Here is a 16,024-nt window from a genome sequence, read left to right as displayed (position 1 = left end):
TTACTGCTGACGTAACATGAAAGCTGTGCTGTGATTGGTTGTTATATATTATACCGCTGTGGTAACATGAAAGCTGCACTGTGATTGGTTGTTATATTTTATACTGCTGAGGTAACATATAAGCTGTGCTGTGATTGGGTGTTATATATTATAAAGCTGAGGTAACATCAAAGCTGCGCTGTGATTGGTTATATATTATACCACTGAGGTAACCTAAAAAAACTGCGCTGTGATTGGTTGTTATCTAGATATATAAAAACGAATGCATGTCTGTCTGTCTTCGCAGCAACGCGCGACGGATAAGCTAGTATATTATAAATTATACATTTTTGAATTTATATATATATATATATATATATATATATATATATATATATATATATATAAATTTAAAAATGTACAATTTATAATATATAGAATGTATATATATATGTATATATCATTTACAGCTCATATAAAACCAAGTGCGGGGCAAGCTCTCTTGGTGCCCATGGTAGCTTTTTTTTTAATATGATGCTTGTAGTACAATATAAAAAACACAGATAAATAAGCCACTTAAGGGCTCTTTCACACATACTGGAATATTCCTCAGGATGCTGAAGAGTATTTCTTGTCAAAGTCTGCACATCTAAATGCACATTTTGACATGGAATTGATCACAGAATTCTGCTATTTTAAATTTTGCATCAAAATCTGCAAATTAGACAGGCGTTTTTCCATAGACATTTTTTATAGGGCATGGATAAAACATATGCAAAAAAATGTGTAAATAAAAAAAAGCCACCCAAAAAGCCTGTGGAAACATATGTACCAGATAAAAAAATCACTGACTTAGTTTTGGGTCAAAAAACGCCACTAAATAAGTGCGTAAAAAGGTAGCCTAATAGTGTTTTTGACTCCTGATCATCCTTAAAGGGGTGGTCTCGCGAAACCAAGTGGGGTTATACACTTCCGTATGGCCATATTAATGCACTTTGTAATGTACATTGTGCATTAAATATGAGCCATACAGAAGTTATTCCACTTACCTGCTCCGTTGCTAGCGTCCTCGTCTCCATGGTTCCGTCTAAATTCGCTGGCAGCTTGCTTTTTTAGACGCGCTTGCGCAGTCCGGTCTTCTCCATTCAGCACGAGCCGCTTCAGTGTGCTCCCCGCTACAGCTCTTCTGCGCATGCGCAGACGAGCTGTCACTGCTCGGGAGCGCGCTGAAGCGGCCATTCTGCACCATCCTCTGTTAGAGGAAGGTGCAGAAACTGGAGCTGCCCAGCGGAGAAGACCAGCCCAGCCCAGCCCAGCAGCCCCGAGAAGCCTCCCAGGTAAGTGATGGGTCGGGGGGGGCTGCCGCTGCGCCGGGCTGCGCCGGGGGGGGGGGGCTGCCGCTGCGCCGGGCTGCGCCGGGGGGGGGGGGGGGCTGCCGCTGCGCCGGGCTGCGCCGGGGGGGGGCTGCCGCTGCGCCGGGGGGGCTAGCGCTAGGCCGGGGGGGCTGTCGCTAGGCCGGGGGGGCTGTCGCTAGGCCGGGGGGGCTGTCGCTGCGCCGGGGGAGCTAGCGCTAGGCCGGGGGGGCTGTCGCTGCGATGGGGGGGGCTGTCGCTAGGCCGGGGGGGCTGTCGCTGCGCCGGGGGAGCTAGCGCTAGGCCGGGGGGGCTGTCGCTAGGCCGGGGGGGCTGTCGCTAGGCCGGGGGAGCTAGCGCTAGGCCGGGGGGGCTGTCGCTGCGCCGGGGGAGCTAACGCTAGGCCGGGGGGGCTGTCGCTGCGATGGGGGGGGCTGTCGCTGCGCCGGGGGAGCTAGCGCTGGGGAGCCGGGGGCTAGCGCCGGTTACCTGCTGTCTGGTCGGCGGCTGCGGGGCGTCTGGTCGGCGGCTGCGATGCGTCCGGTTGCCATGGAGACACAGCTGGCAACGTCTCGGGAGCGCGCACGTCGGGCTGCAGCGAGCGACGGGGAAAGAGCCGGCGGCCATCTTGAGGAAACTTTTATAACTTGCTGAAACGCTGGAACGGTAAGTACGAACCAGCTAGAAATGTCATTTACAGGGGGGCTTAGTAATGTGTGTTTAATGGGGGGGACTGGGCAAAAAAAAAAATTAACTGCTTCCTCGAGACATCTCCTTTAAGCCTTCAACGGTGATGATGGGAACAGTGGACTGCATGGAATGCTTTACATAGTAATGGACCAGGCTACACCCACCATTGAGATGGCATGACCACTGCTCCTGGACTTCAGCAGCTGTTGTGTGAGCTCTGGGTGTGCGAGCTCAGACATTCCACTTCAGAGAGAGTCTAACTGCCTAAAGAATACATACACATTGCATGTCATGAAACAAGTAATATGCTCATTTCCCAGATCACAATTTTATATAATAATTGAGTAGGATCTTGCTCTTCGGAGTTGCGTAATAAAAAAACAGCTGTCAGTATGTAGTTCATGATCTATATATGCAGTTGAGTATGCAAGACTTTAACAAGAGGAAGTCACAGAATTATATACACTCGTCAAAAAAAAAAACAGGCACCTAGGAGTTGTCGAAATTGAATGAAACTATTTGTGTGATTGTAACGTTGATATAAGTGAGTGATTACAATATCAGAGCAGAAGGAACAGTCCAGTTTTGTTGTTTAATACACCACTTGGAACAAAGGCGATGCTGGGTGGGTGTCAAAGGCAGTACTCACAATGGGCATCATGAGACTAAATGTCCTTCAGCCAAGTGCTTGTAAATGGTTCCAACAGACACAGGGGCTTGTAACAATGGTGCCACCTGTCTATGGATGGAGGACAATAAGACAGTTGTCGGACAATCAGATAATTCTCTCTAGGGGTGGCTTATTGAGGGCATTCTGAGCCTTGTGTTTATACCCTCACGCACCCACTAGTCCCAACAACTAGCAGTCTGGTCAGAACAGCTCAGGTGGCAATAGAAGCATCCAGCATCTCGCATCTCAATAATGCCCCCCTCTCAAACTCTGTTAACTGACCAAAATCTCTTTGATTGTGTCGTAGATGCATGTCTAGTGGTCAACAAGCTCTACTCAAGTAGAAAGAGAGGTCACTACACATGAGTAACCTCTGAGAGCCTTTTTACTACCATAATGTACTTAAAACTAATGTGTTATCCAAAATAATTACGACAAATATTAGTGAAATAACACCTCCAGATAAAGCCCATTTTTGCTTTGTTTTACTTGTATTTCAGCTTTATTCATACATACAACTCACATGCTGCACACATAAAGAAAACCTCTAAGTAAATTTAGAGCCCAGATCCCTAAATAAATCCAGATCCCTAACCATTAACTGGACCTCAGAGCAAAGGAAAGAAGACATTCAGACCCATGATCAAATGCCTGCTTATAAGAGTCTCGTGTGGCGCAGAGTGTAAGCTCACGACCTGAAGGTTGCAAGTTCGATCCCCGCAAGGTTCAGGTAGCCTTCCATCCTTCCGAGGTTGGAAAAATGAGTACCCAGCTTGGTGGGGGGGTAATTAATAAATAAAATTACCTGAAAGCGCGGCGGAATAAGTTGGCGATATACAAATAACAAGATTTATTTATAATCGCTATTCAGTTCTCGTCTGCCAGGTGCCACTGCACAAAGGGTCCTGGAGCAGACAAGCAATGACGTTGGAGAGGAAGAGGTAAGCAAAAAACTATTATCATTCCATAATACTCCTGTCCTGATGGGGCATGCCTGTATATAAGTGTTGCCCTAAAAATGGAAACTTTTTGAAAGAGGAGATTCCTAAACAAGCTTTTTGATATACAAATCTTACAAATTTTCCTTTTAAATTGAGTATGCTGAGGCATTAAGACCCCTCTATTATCAAGATCTGAAAGTTGGATCAAATGGCTGTCTCAAGAGGACAACATATGTCCAAATTCCCTAAGACAAAACATGAGAGGCGTAAGTGAAGTTCTCCTGCTTGGGATTTTCCTTTATTAACCCCTTAGGCCTCATGTCCACGGGGAAAATCAGATCCGCTGCAGATTCTACATGTAGAATCTGCAGCGGGTCCCTCCTGCCCCGCGGACATGAGCGCCGAAAATAAGAATTTAAAAGTATTTACCATCCGGCGCGGGCGGAGAAGATCAGCTGTTTCTCACGGCCGGATCTTCATTTTCGGCCGGCGGATGAATTCCTGACGCCGGCGGCACGTCGCCGGCACGTCGCCGACGTGCCGCGCGCATGCGCCGGGCACATCCGCCGAGCCGAAGCAAGGAAGATGCGGCCGTGAGGAACAGCTGACCTTCCCCGCCCGCGCCGGATGGTAAATACTTTAAATTCCTATTTTAGGTCTCCCGCGGATCCGGACGGCTTCCATAGGCTTCAATAGAAGCCCGCGGGAGCCGTCCCCGCGGGAGACCCGCACGAAAATGGAGCATGGTCCGGATTTTTCCATGCTCCATTTTTTTTTAAATCCCTTTTATTGACGATCCGCGGGTATTTATCTACCCGCGGGTGGTCAATGCATCCCTATGGGATGCGGATCCGCATGCGGGAGATCCGCTGCGGATCTTAAATCATATTTTGCCCGTGGACATGAGCCCTTAAAGGGGTTGTCCCGAGGCAGCAAGTGGGTCTATACACTTCTGTATGGCCATAATAATGCACTTTGTAATGTACATTGTGCATTAATTATGAGCCATACAGAAGTTATAAAAAGTTTTTTACTTACCTGCTCCGTTGCTAGCGTCCTCGTTCCCATGGAGCCGACTAATTTTTGGCCTCCGATGGCCAAATTAGCCGCGCTTGCGCAGTCCGGGTCTTCAGCAGTCTTCTATGGAGCCGCTCCTGCCAGAGAGCGGCTCCGTGTAGCTCCGCCCCGTCACGTGCCGATTCCAGCCAATCAGGAGGCTGGAATCGGCAGTGGACCGCACAGAAGAGCTGCGGTCCACGAAGACGGAGGATCCCGGCGGCCATCTTCAGCGGTAAGTATTGAAGTCACCGGACCGCCGGGATTCAGGTAAGCGCTGTGCGGGTGGTTTTTTTAACCCCTGCATCGGGGTTGTCTCGCGCCGAACGGGGGGGGGGTTTAAAAAAAAAAAACCCCGTTTCGGCGCGGGACATCTCCTTTAAGGACCAAGCACAATAAATATACGGCACTTGGTCCTGGGCTTTAATCCCGGCCGATAGCAGAAGTATGGCGTGCAGGTCGGGTCCTCAGCTGTCAGCCAGAAGGGAGAAGCGCTTTTTAACAGCTTCTGGCTTCTCTTTTCCAAGCTACATAGCGCTCAATTAAAGCTATGTACTAAAATGTGAAAGTGGAAGTATTATCTCCACTATGTGACATGCTGATCATGTGACTGCTGGGTGCCCCTGTCACAGAAGAGCTGCAGGGTTCTTACAGTAACTATTGTCACTACAAGGGACTTTGTAGCACCACTTGCGACTTTGTAGTGTCACAAAATTGCGGTATTGCCACAAGAAAACGCAGCGATATCGCACGAATCACCAATGCAATATCGCTGCGAATTTCACGTGGTGATATCGTGACACCCGTGTGTAGGAGGCCTAAAGCCTAGAACCATTGAACAAAGACTGAGTGGAGAGACACTAAAGCTAGTTTCACACAGGCGAGGGCAATGTTGGGCCATGATTCACAGTCCAATATCACACTTTCCACCATGTGAAAGCCCCATGGATGCTGGGAGTTTTCATGCAAAAAACAGCCTTCCATCACTGCAGGGAATCCCTTAAAGGGGTTGTCCCGCGCCGAAACGTTTTTTTTTTTTCTTTCAACCCCCCCCCCCCGTTCGGCGCGAGACAACCCCGATGCAGGGGTTAAAAAAGAACACCAGAGAGTGCTTACCTGAATCCCCGCGCTCCGGTGACTTCTTACTTACCTGCTGAAGATGGCCGCCGGGATCTTCACCCTCGGTGGACCGCAGGGCTTCTGTGCGGTCCATTGCCGATTCCAGCCTCCTGATTGGCTGGAATCGGCACGTGACGGGGCGGAGCTACACGGAGCTACACGGAGCCCCATTGAGGAAAGAAGAAGACCCGGACTGCGCAAGCGCGGCTAATTTGGCCATTAGACGGCGAAAATTAGTCGGCTCCATGGAAACGAGGACGCTAGCAACGGAGCAGGTAAGTGAAAAACTTCTTATAACTTCTGTATGGCTCATAATTAATGCACAATGTACATTACAAAGTGCATTATTATGGCCATACAGAAGTGTATAGACCCACTTGCTGCCGCGGGACAACCCCTTTAATCCTATTGCTCCATCACAAGCAATAGGAGAAATCGGCGATCCTCTGTGATAGCAGCAGCAGTAGATTCCTTCATCCCCGCGGGGAATCTATTTAGCCCTCCAACGTCTCAAGGGATTTTCCCGCCAACAATGGGCGATATCGCAGGAAGATAAAACATGCTGTGATGTGTTTCTCGCATAGTATCGCCACGCAGTGCAATGCGGGAAAACATCGCTCGCGTATGAACCCATTCAAATGAATGGGGTTCATATTTGTGCAAGATTTGTGCATCTCGTAATAATCAAATCTTGCGCAATTTTATCGCTAGTGTGAAACTGGCCTGAGTAAGATTTAAAATGATGCTCCAGGCCTGGAGAAACAAAGATGGCCACACCACACTGTGTATTAATAAGCATCATTAGTCTAAAGCACTACACCTGCTTTGATTAACCAGTGCTGCCCACACGAGCAGCGCTCGCCAGTCAGAGCCGCATGTAGTGTTGCAGACTACCGATGCATAGTAATACACAGTGCGCATCAGGTGGTAAGAGAAGCAGTCTGGTTATCTTTGTTTCTCCAGGCTCGGAGAGTCGCTTTAAGATTGGTCTTGCCTCGTCTATCAGGGCAGTTTTGTGGTGTTTCAGGACAGTATTCGGAATCTATTATAGTCACATGCTGCAGATTTGCTGCAGAAATTTCTGCCATTGTCCATTCATTTGAATGGGACTTGCAAAAATGCACGTGCTTACTGCCAAAACAATTAATGAGTTAGGCTCTGTTCATACAGTGCTTCCTTCCTTCTGTTCCAATATGTAACAGAAGAACGGGAAAAAATGGCTGCCGAATCTGTCAAAATTACAGATCCTGGCAGCGAGGGATGGAACTCATTGACTAAAAGGGAACTTTCACACGGGACAGAATTACGCCGCAGGATGCAGCCATGGAATTCCACATCAAAATCCACAGGTCTAACTACATGATTTGGATGCAGAATTGCAGGTTTTAAAGCCGGCTTCACACTGGTGTAAGCATTTGTGCTGCGTACTTGTGTGATCGGCGTTATTTTTTCGCAGTGTGTATTTTACTGTATTTTAGGCGTTAGCGTGGCCTGCGTATTTGCAAGCACAAAAAAACCTGCAAGCATGCTCCCATTGATTTCAATGGGCAATTAAGTTTAATATGTGCTATTTTCGGGTACAATACACACACAAATAGAACATGCTATGCAAAATGCAGACATGTGAACAAACCCATTGAAGTCAATGGGTTCTATAAACGGCGTATTGCACATGTAATACACAGTGCAAATGCATTTGTGTGAATAAGCCCTAAAGCTGATTTTTAATTGCTGAAATTTCTACAAGAAATCTGCTCCATTTGCATACAGAAAATCCACATCAAAATCTGTATGTGTTATATGCAGATTTGCTGCAGATTTTGGTGCAGACTTGCAGCGGATTTTCGCGCCTCATCTGAAGGAGTGAAATCTGTGGGAACATTCTGCATAATTGGCTGCTGCTACCCCTGCCTCCACCAATCAGCTTCCTCCCGCCGTACCGCAAGGGCCGCTGTTCCAGAGCTTTGCTGCTCCTGCTGTGGAAGAGAAAGGAGAGGAGTTATAGAGACCCCGTCACCATCACCTAAAGTTCTTGGGGGAGTTCAAAATATTTTTTCCTATTTTCCTCCTCTAAAACCTAGGTGCGTCTTATCATCAGGTGCGTCTTGTAGAGCAAAAATACGGTATATTAAAATGGTAACATCAGGTTTTTCATCACATTTATTGCGGCTTCACACAAGCGTAATTCGCTGCGCCGCCCCACAAGAGTCACGCACGCGGCATGCGGCAAGTACGCAATGAGATGGAGTACTTGCTGCATGCCGCCAATCATTATGCACTATCTTGGCAAGTATGTGCGTGAAATACGCCCCAAGAAGGAGCATGCTGCCATCTTTCTTGCATATGTATTTTGCGCAATATGTTTAAGCGGTAACATAGAAGCCTATGGCCGCCTGCAGACGGCCGGGTCGGATCCAGCAGCGAGAATTCTCGCCGCAGGACCCGACCCGAGCGCCTGCAGAGAGCAGTGCGTACTCACCCGCGCCCCGCAGCTCCGGATCTTTCATGTGCTGGCTGCCGGGCAGCTGGCGCATGCGCAGACCGGAGCCAGCGGCTGGTGAGTGACGTTTCTGTGACGGGCTCTGCGAGCCCCACACAGAAATAGGACATGCCACGGTTTGTTTGCCGCGCGAGATTTCGCGTGGACAAACCGCAGCCGTCTGCATAGAATTGCGTTTGCTAACGCAATCCTATGGCAGCTTCCAGGGCGGAAATTCCACGGGAAATCATGCCGTGGAATTTCCGCCCGTCTGCAGGCGGCCTATGGCAGATCGGTACAGCGTATTATGTGCGCAAAACCTGCACACGTAATACACTGTCACTACACACCCATGTGACGGAGCCCTTATGATAAAAAAATCAAGCTATTTAGATAAAATATAAAATATATGTATTAGAATACTATTTCAGAACACAAAATTTTAACCCTTTACAATCCAACTTCCCTGCTGCCCGCACACTCCCCCCCACTCTTATTTATTGTGGATTCCTTGGAATTACACAACAGAAACACATAAAAATGGACTAACATGAGGACTTTATGAACAATTTTTTGAAAATGAGATGTGAGTTAATATGTACATTACATATGTATGTCTTATTATATATGTATACTATACATATGTATATAATAGTATGCAGTGGAGAACGCCGATGTCCGACCTTTCTCCTGCATGCTGATAGAAATGTGAGTCAGATCTCGCCCAACATGGGAGCCATACGGGGAAATCTCAAAGTTGGACGCAGGATTAGAAAGGGTTAAATGTGCCATGCCCTCTGGGTTTCAATAAGTGGGAATAAACGGTTTCAGTAGAAAGTAGTAAAGAACATTTGTGCGATCTACGAATACTGATGGCCTCCATCAGATCTTCCATAGGCCTCATTTCCAAGGGAAAAATCAGGCCCGCACGGATTTCCGCAGCGGATGCACTATTAATTGTCTTTTTTTTTGCATGCGGGAGATCAATTGAGATAGAGGACAATTAAGTCTATTTGCGTTAAAATGGAGCATGCCGCGTTTTTATTCCCGCGCAGGCCATCCGCAAATCGCTTAAAAATCCCATCCGCGGCTATTTAATTAACCGTGGGTGGTCAATAATATCCTATGGGCAATTTTATATGCGGATCATGCGTGTGGTAGCCCTGCGCAGATTTAATAAGTCTATTTACCCCGTGGGCATTGGGCCTTAGGCCGCCTGCACACAAGCGTATTTGCGTTACGGAATTGGCGGTCGGCACCAAATAGCGTTCGGAACATGCTATTAAAAAGCGCTTCTTCCTGCACACGCGTGCGAAATCCAACTGCGATTCACTGTGAGTGGAGCAAAAATGTATTTCTGTGCGCGGCGTATTATTACTGACAACCAGCGGGCTGACATGTGGGCCAGTGGTTGTCAGGAGGAGAGGGGAGCCCCACAACACAGGCTGCCCTCCAGCACCCCAGCGGGAGGCACTGGGACTGAGGAGGGTGTGGGAGGGGACAGGAGGGCGCAGAGCTGGGCGGGGACCCGGTGGATGTGCTCGCCGCTGGCTCCGGGCTCCTCGCATCCAGCAGTGGGCAGTCTCTGGGCGCCCCGCACTATGGCGGCGGCCGCTGCTGTGGAGCTGACCGGGGGGAGCAGCAGCTGCAGCGGGAGCAGCGACACCTCCAGCACCGGCGAGGAGGAGAGGATGAGGCGGCTCTTCCAGACCTGCGACGGGGACGGCGACGGCTACATCAGCAGGTAGGGGGGCGCCGGACACAACTTTCTAACTCCTAGTGGTCTGCAGGGGGCACTGCTGTACCCGGGCCCAGGGGCACAACACCCTAGCACATGTCACAGCAGTGCCCGCCGGACTGCGGGGAGGACTAACTTTCCTCTCTGGGCACTGGCAGCGGCTGGCATGAACTGAGGGCACAAGTTGGCTCTAGAGGTAATAATCTTGCATGGATGGAAGGGCACGTTCACACGGGCGTATCTTGGTCCAGTAACGCCACATCCGCGGGGCGAGTCCTCTGTTGTCTTATGGTTTTCCGTGCTTTTACTTGCGTGAATGCGGACATAAAAGAACAGCCAAAATCGCAGAAATCTGCGGTGAATGCCTGGGCTTCCTGTATATTCCATTCTGTATTTATGCACGCCCAAGATAGGGGATTTCGTGTATTTTTTGTTTTTTTCACGCAATCGCACATCACTTGAAAAATTAAATTATGCTCATGTGAACGAACCAATTGAAATCCATAGGTTCTATTCACTGCATATTGCACACGCAAAAATTGCGCACATAATACACTATTTATGCTCATGGGAATGAGTCGCAAGAGGAGGGCCAGCTGGGTGATCCACCGCACCCATAGAGAAGAGGGCTCTGTCGCGCGTGATACGCGGTACAATACAACCGGCTGCGCTCTTTTTTTACTTGCGTGTTATATGCAGAGAAAGATCGCAAGCGTGAGCGGAAATCGGTGTATTTGAATTGTCGCGGATTTAGATGCGGACCCGCAGCAGATTCAACCTTTCAGTTGAAAGGATAATGTCTTTTGGGGCTCCACAACAAAATCCACATCCGTGGAAAACTGGCGCCAATTCTGCTGTATGTGAAAATACCCTGAGGCGAACCTCACGTGGGGGAGCGCGATATGTGTGAATCACGGCCCGATTTCGCGCTTGCAAACATGCATTTTCCCTGCGAATGCGAGGCGTTTTTCTCTCAAAACCGTCTCTCATCACTTCGGGGAAGTAGCGATCCTGCTGTACAGCTGACTGCCGCGGCAGAGAATCGCGGAGTTCCTCCCATCGTTTAAATGGGAGACCTAGCATCACATCGCGTGCGCTGCTGCCGCCGGCCCCATTGAAAGCAATGGGAATGCAATGCGAGAGCGCGCTCCAAGATAGGACGGGCCGCAACTCGTTTCCCACTTCGCATCAGGGAGTGATGTGGGGAAAAAAATCGTTTGTGTTTGACCCCATTCCAAAGAATGGCGTTCATATTCATGCGGGTCGGAATGCACAAGTCTCTGCGATTTTTCTCCGATGTGAAGCCAGCCTGAGGCATCACTCCTGTGAAATTGCAATCCTCACGCGTGTGTTTCACGCGCTTGCAAGGATCGCAGGTGTTTAGCCTTGACTTCAATGGGAAGCATCACATTGTACGGACCAGCGCCACGCCATGTCTCCGAACATCCCATGGAAAACATGCCGAAAAATGGAACATGCTGAGAGGAGTGAGTAAATCCTTTCAAAAGAACGGATTTCATATTCATGAGTATTTTGTGCGGATCACACATAACTCGCATGAGGATGGCGCTCATGTGAATAAGCCCTAAGTGTCATTCACGTGCTGCTGCTGTAAAGTATGTCCACTTGGGGTGGATGTGTCGCGGACCCTCCGCACGGAATGTCTGCAGCATTTACAGTAGCAGCAATGTGGATGAGAGTTTCAAAATCTCGCCCCAAACTATTGCAGAAAGTGACATGCGGCGCGGAGTTTAAATCCCAGCACTTCATTTAGTGGTGCGTATTCCACCTCTTCAAATGAGGGGGTGAATGCCACATCACAATCCGCATTGAAGTCCTGCCTGCCCTGGTCCATATAGGACCTTTGGGAATCCCCTTGCCATCTTTAGGTCTCCAGTCTGTATATTTTAACCCGTCGAACTGATGAAGGGCTGTGACCCCCGAAACGCGTTTTCCCATGCTGGCTGCACACATTATTGAATAAAGGAGAAGTATCTCACTGCATTATGTCTGTTCTCTAATATTCCTCTATATTTGGAGTGCAAGTTCTTTTGGCTACTTCCTCCCATCCAGTGGTAATGTCATCACATTGCAGACCCGTATTACAGACATGTTACAGTAGGCGTCTGAAACCAGCAATACGGCATAATCCAATGTGGATTTCTCCACCTCTAAGAACCACGAAAATGGGCAAATCTGTGAGGAATTGCACACAAATCTGGCATTGAAACTGCGTCAAATGACCCGTCGATCTTTATTTCTTTCCACCTGTGGATTTGATGGTTATTCACGATGGTGAGGGCGATCTGTGAAAAACAGATCAATTTTATTTTGCAAAGTTGGCCCAATTCAAGTAATTTAAAACTCCTATTGAAGTCAATGGATGTGTGAAAAGAATCGTTGTTTTTTTTTAATTTTTTTTACTGCATCTCTTGATTTGAATGTGTGATTTTCATCCAAGAATTGGACTATCCGTCCAGGTAAAAGAATGATCCTGTGAATATGACCATTGAAATGAACGTCTATTTCTATGGGAGTTCGCTTAAAAATCAGACCATACTCGCGCAGAAAAACGCCTGTATGAATATGACTTCTTTCACACGGGCAACGCGATAGCGCTGAGAGAAAATCGCAGCAATATTGCAGTAGTGGTCTGTGCAATATTGCTGCATTTTCTCCCAGCAATATCGTGATTTTGTTTTGCTCTTTTGACTGGATTTTCAGGCAGCTTGAAATATAAGCCCCACTCCAAAAATAAGCTCTGGCTGCATAAAAAAAAACTAAAGAAAATCACCTAACAACTGCTGTCGGGTCCACTCTCGTCTTCTCTCCACCTCCCGTGCACTTGTCTTCGGTCTTCAGGCAACTTTTCCTGGTCAAGGATTTGAAAATCCCCGCCTCTAGGAAGAGCTGCCTCTGATTGGCTGAGCCGTGGTGATTGAAAACCAATCACAGCCATTCAATAAATGTCTATGATTGGTTCATCAAGCGCTGTCTCTGGCTCTTGAGTGCTGCGGCTTAGCCAATCTGAGCATGCGCTTCATGAACCATTCAATGAATGGCTATGAGTGGTTCATCAAGCGCTGGCTATGATTGGCTGAGCCCCGGGAGAGGAAGAGCTGAGAGAAAACTACAAGCAAGTGCCGGGGACCTGCAGAGAAGATGTGGCGGAGAGAACAGCAGCTGTTAGGTGATGTTTTTTTTTCCCCCCCTCCAACTAGGGCTTATTTTAGGGCTTTTGCAGTAGGATTTCCTACTATGGTATGATGCAACACATTGGGAATGATGCTCTATAGGGAAACATGAGCTACAAAACATCACAAATCGCGGTAATATTTTTTTTCTTGCAATTTCCCAGGCTATAAAACATCATTATGTGAATGACTCCATTGGAAAGCATGGGCTCACATACATGCTATCTGTAGCGCTGTCGCATTGCGAGAATCATGCAATTTTGTCGCCTGTGGGAAACCGGCCTAACCCCTGAGGTGTTTTTACACAGCTTGATATGAGCGAGTCGACAAGATCAGCCTATGATTACAGGATGAATCAAGCTGATGGATGGTCCGCTGTACGTTTATCACGCTGACTATAAGGAGGATCTGCTACTGATCATCACTTATTCCGCAGCACAGATGAGGCCATTAGCCTGCAGCTTGCTCGTTTCTCCGCTGACGGCTGCTCTGTTTTCACAAGGCAATTATTGGGTCAATATTTTGTTAAACGTGCATTGATGATTATTTGCCTGTGTAAAAGGGCCTTTAGGGTGCTTTCACATGGGGGCAGAATTTGGGGGAAAGTTCCACACCAAAATCCGCATAGATTTTAGTTTCAATCATTTTTATTGTACATTTTCAGTAAACATTAAACAGTGTTACATTATGTTGATCTGCAGTTACCATTCTACTTAAGCGTAGCCACGCTGATTTCTCTTAAATCGTGTATCACGGTCCTTTCCTGCAGAATACATTTATTTCTTAAAACAGTAAATACAAAAAATAAAAAAAAATATTAAAAGAAAGTAAAACAACAAAAAAACAAGAAAAGGGGATAAATACAACTTTATGGTGCATTAATGAATAAAGGCATGTATCTGGCTGGAGTGGTGGAAGGTAAGGGTAGATGTTGGGATACGGGATTAGGGAGGGGATGGAAACCTTGCTTATGACTTTTTTGGATTTCCGAGGGCCCTAAGGGTCCATAGTACCCGTATTCAACCAATTTTCAAAGGGTTTAGACGCTCTCATGGCGATCCACGGTCTCCAGAGATTATAGGACTTTTCGCGGTCTTTATCTTCCTCTGCTCCCTCTATTTCGTATCTCATAAGAGTATTGAGTTTTTCTGTCCATATAACCCTTGTGGGAGGGGCCGTGGAGCGCCATAAACCCGGGACAGACATCCTGACTGCGAGTATGACCAATCTCAGGAGGTCAGCCTTGATCTTTGCCATGGATCCCGGGAGCATTAATAGTAGGGCCATTTTTGCTGTAAAGGACACTGTTGATCTGGCCATGCAATTGTAGAGGATTTCCACACTTTTCCATAATTCGGCTATTAGTGGGCATTCCCACCAGATATGTAGCATTGTTCCTATGCTACTCTGGCATCTCCAACATATATCGGAGACTTGTGCGTCCATTTGGTGCAGTCTCATCGGTGTCCTGTACCATCGTGACAAGATTTTAAAATTTTGTTCTTGTATTCTGCTAAATTTGGTACTTTTGTGGCACATAAGGAAAGCCCTCTTCCAGTCCGTACTGGTGAGTGTTTCTCCCATTTCCCTTTCCCACTGTGCCACATAACTGGGAGGGTCGTTCTCCACCTCGCGGGCCACCAGCAAACTGTATGTCAGCGAGATTCCATGTGTCACTGGGGATGCTGTCATGCATGCGGTTTCAAACTGGGTCAGCGGCAAGTTGCCACATCCCCTGGGTGTCAGGGACTCCACATACCCTCTCACCTGAAAATATTTTAACCAAGCCCCTGGCGGGGGTCTGGTTCCTTCATAAAACTCTCTCAGGGGTCTCACTCCCGCCTGTTTGGTTACATCTCTCACTCGTGGGACCGGAGTGTTAGGTAGTGATAAGACCTGGTTCCCTCTCTCACAGGCCTGAAACTGAGGGTTGGCTATCAGTGGGGTCAATGGTCCCGGGACTGAGATCAAACCCATTTTCTGGGCAAATGCGCCCCATGCTCTGAGCACTTCCCCTAATTGCGGCGAGATGGAGTTTATCTCTTTCACATATTGACTCGGGATCCACGGGACCCCCTGGACCGCTATAGATGCGATATTGTGCTCTAATTCTACCCATAACTTCGTGTTCTTATCTCTTAGGAGGGATAGCATAAAATTGCCCAGACTCGCCCTGTAATACAGGGTGAAATCTGGGAGTCCCAATCCTCCCTGTTCCTTGGGGCGTGTGAGGAGCGTGTGTCTGAGTCGGGGTCTACGACCCCTCCATACAAAGTTATTTACTAGCGAACGTATATTAAGCAGGAATCGCCTGTTGAGGTGGGCAGGTAGTGTCTGGCACAGGTACAAAAATTTCGGCAAAGTATCCATTTTTACAGCGTTTATTCTGCCTGTCCAAGATATATACAATGGGCTCCACTTTTCTAAGTCCTCTTTAAGTTTGGCAAGGAAGGGTTGAAAGTTTAGGTCGAAGGTCTGGGCAGGGTTTGCAGGTAGTTGAACTCCTAGATATTTTATTGATGTGGGCTTCCATTTAAACGGGAAAGCTTCTTCTAGGTCCAGCGCTTCTCTCTGGGGGATCGTTATGTTTAAAATCTCAGAAAATCTGCATAGATTTTGATGCAGAATTGAAAATGGCTTAATTCTGCAATTACGCATTTAGACTGCGGCCGAATTCTGACTTGTGTCTCACAATGGCCGCAAATCCTATGTAAATTCTGCAGCATTTACAATCCAAGCTATGTAGAGGAGATTTCTAAAATCTCCCTCAGGACTCTTTCCCCCGAGTGTAGCGCATGAACGCGTA

At 47.7% G+C, this 16,024-nt stretch overlaps 1 protein-coding gene across 1 annotated transcript in view; it reads left to right on the top strand.

Annotated features, from left to right (window-relative positions):
• The first annotated feature begins 9,873 nt into the window (after positions 1-9,873).
• Positions 9,874-16,024, top strand: part of MCC (MCC regulator of WNT signaling pathway) — a 283,211-nt gene continuing 277,060 nt past the window's right edge. Inside the window, exon 1 of the mRNA XM_066603069.1 lies at positions 9,874-10,030. Within this exon, the coding sequence (XP_066459166.1) occupies positions 9,888-10,030 (143 nt within the window). The 5' untranslated portion in view covers positions 9,874-9,887. The remainder of the gene's footprint in view (positions 10,031-16,024) is intronic.

This window comes from Eleutherodactylus coqui, chromosome 5 (assembly GCF_035609145.1).
Source record: "Eleutherodactylus coqui strain aEleCoq1 chromosome 5, aEleCoq1.hap1, whole genome shotgun sequence".
Classification (NCBI taxonomy): Eukaryota; Metazoa; Chordata; class Amphibia; order Anura; family Eleutherodactylidae; genus Eleutherodactylus; species Eleutherodactylus coqui.
The sequence above is the reverse complement of the archived record's forward strand: the minus strand, read 5'-3'. Positions and strand labels throughout refer to the sequence as shown.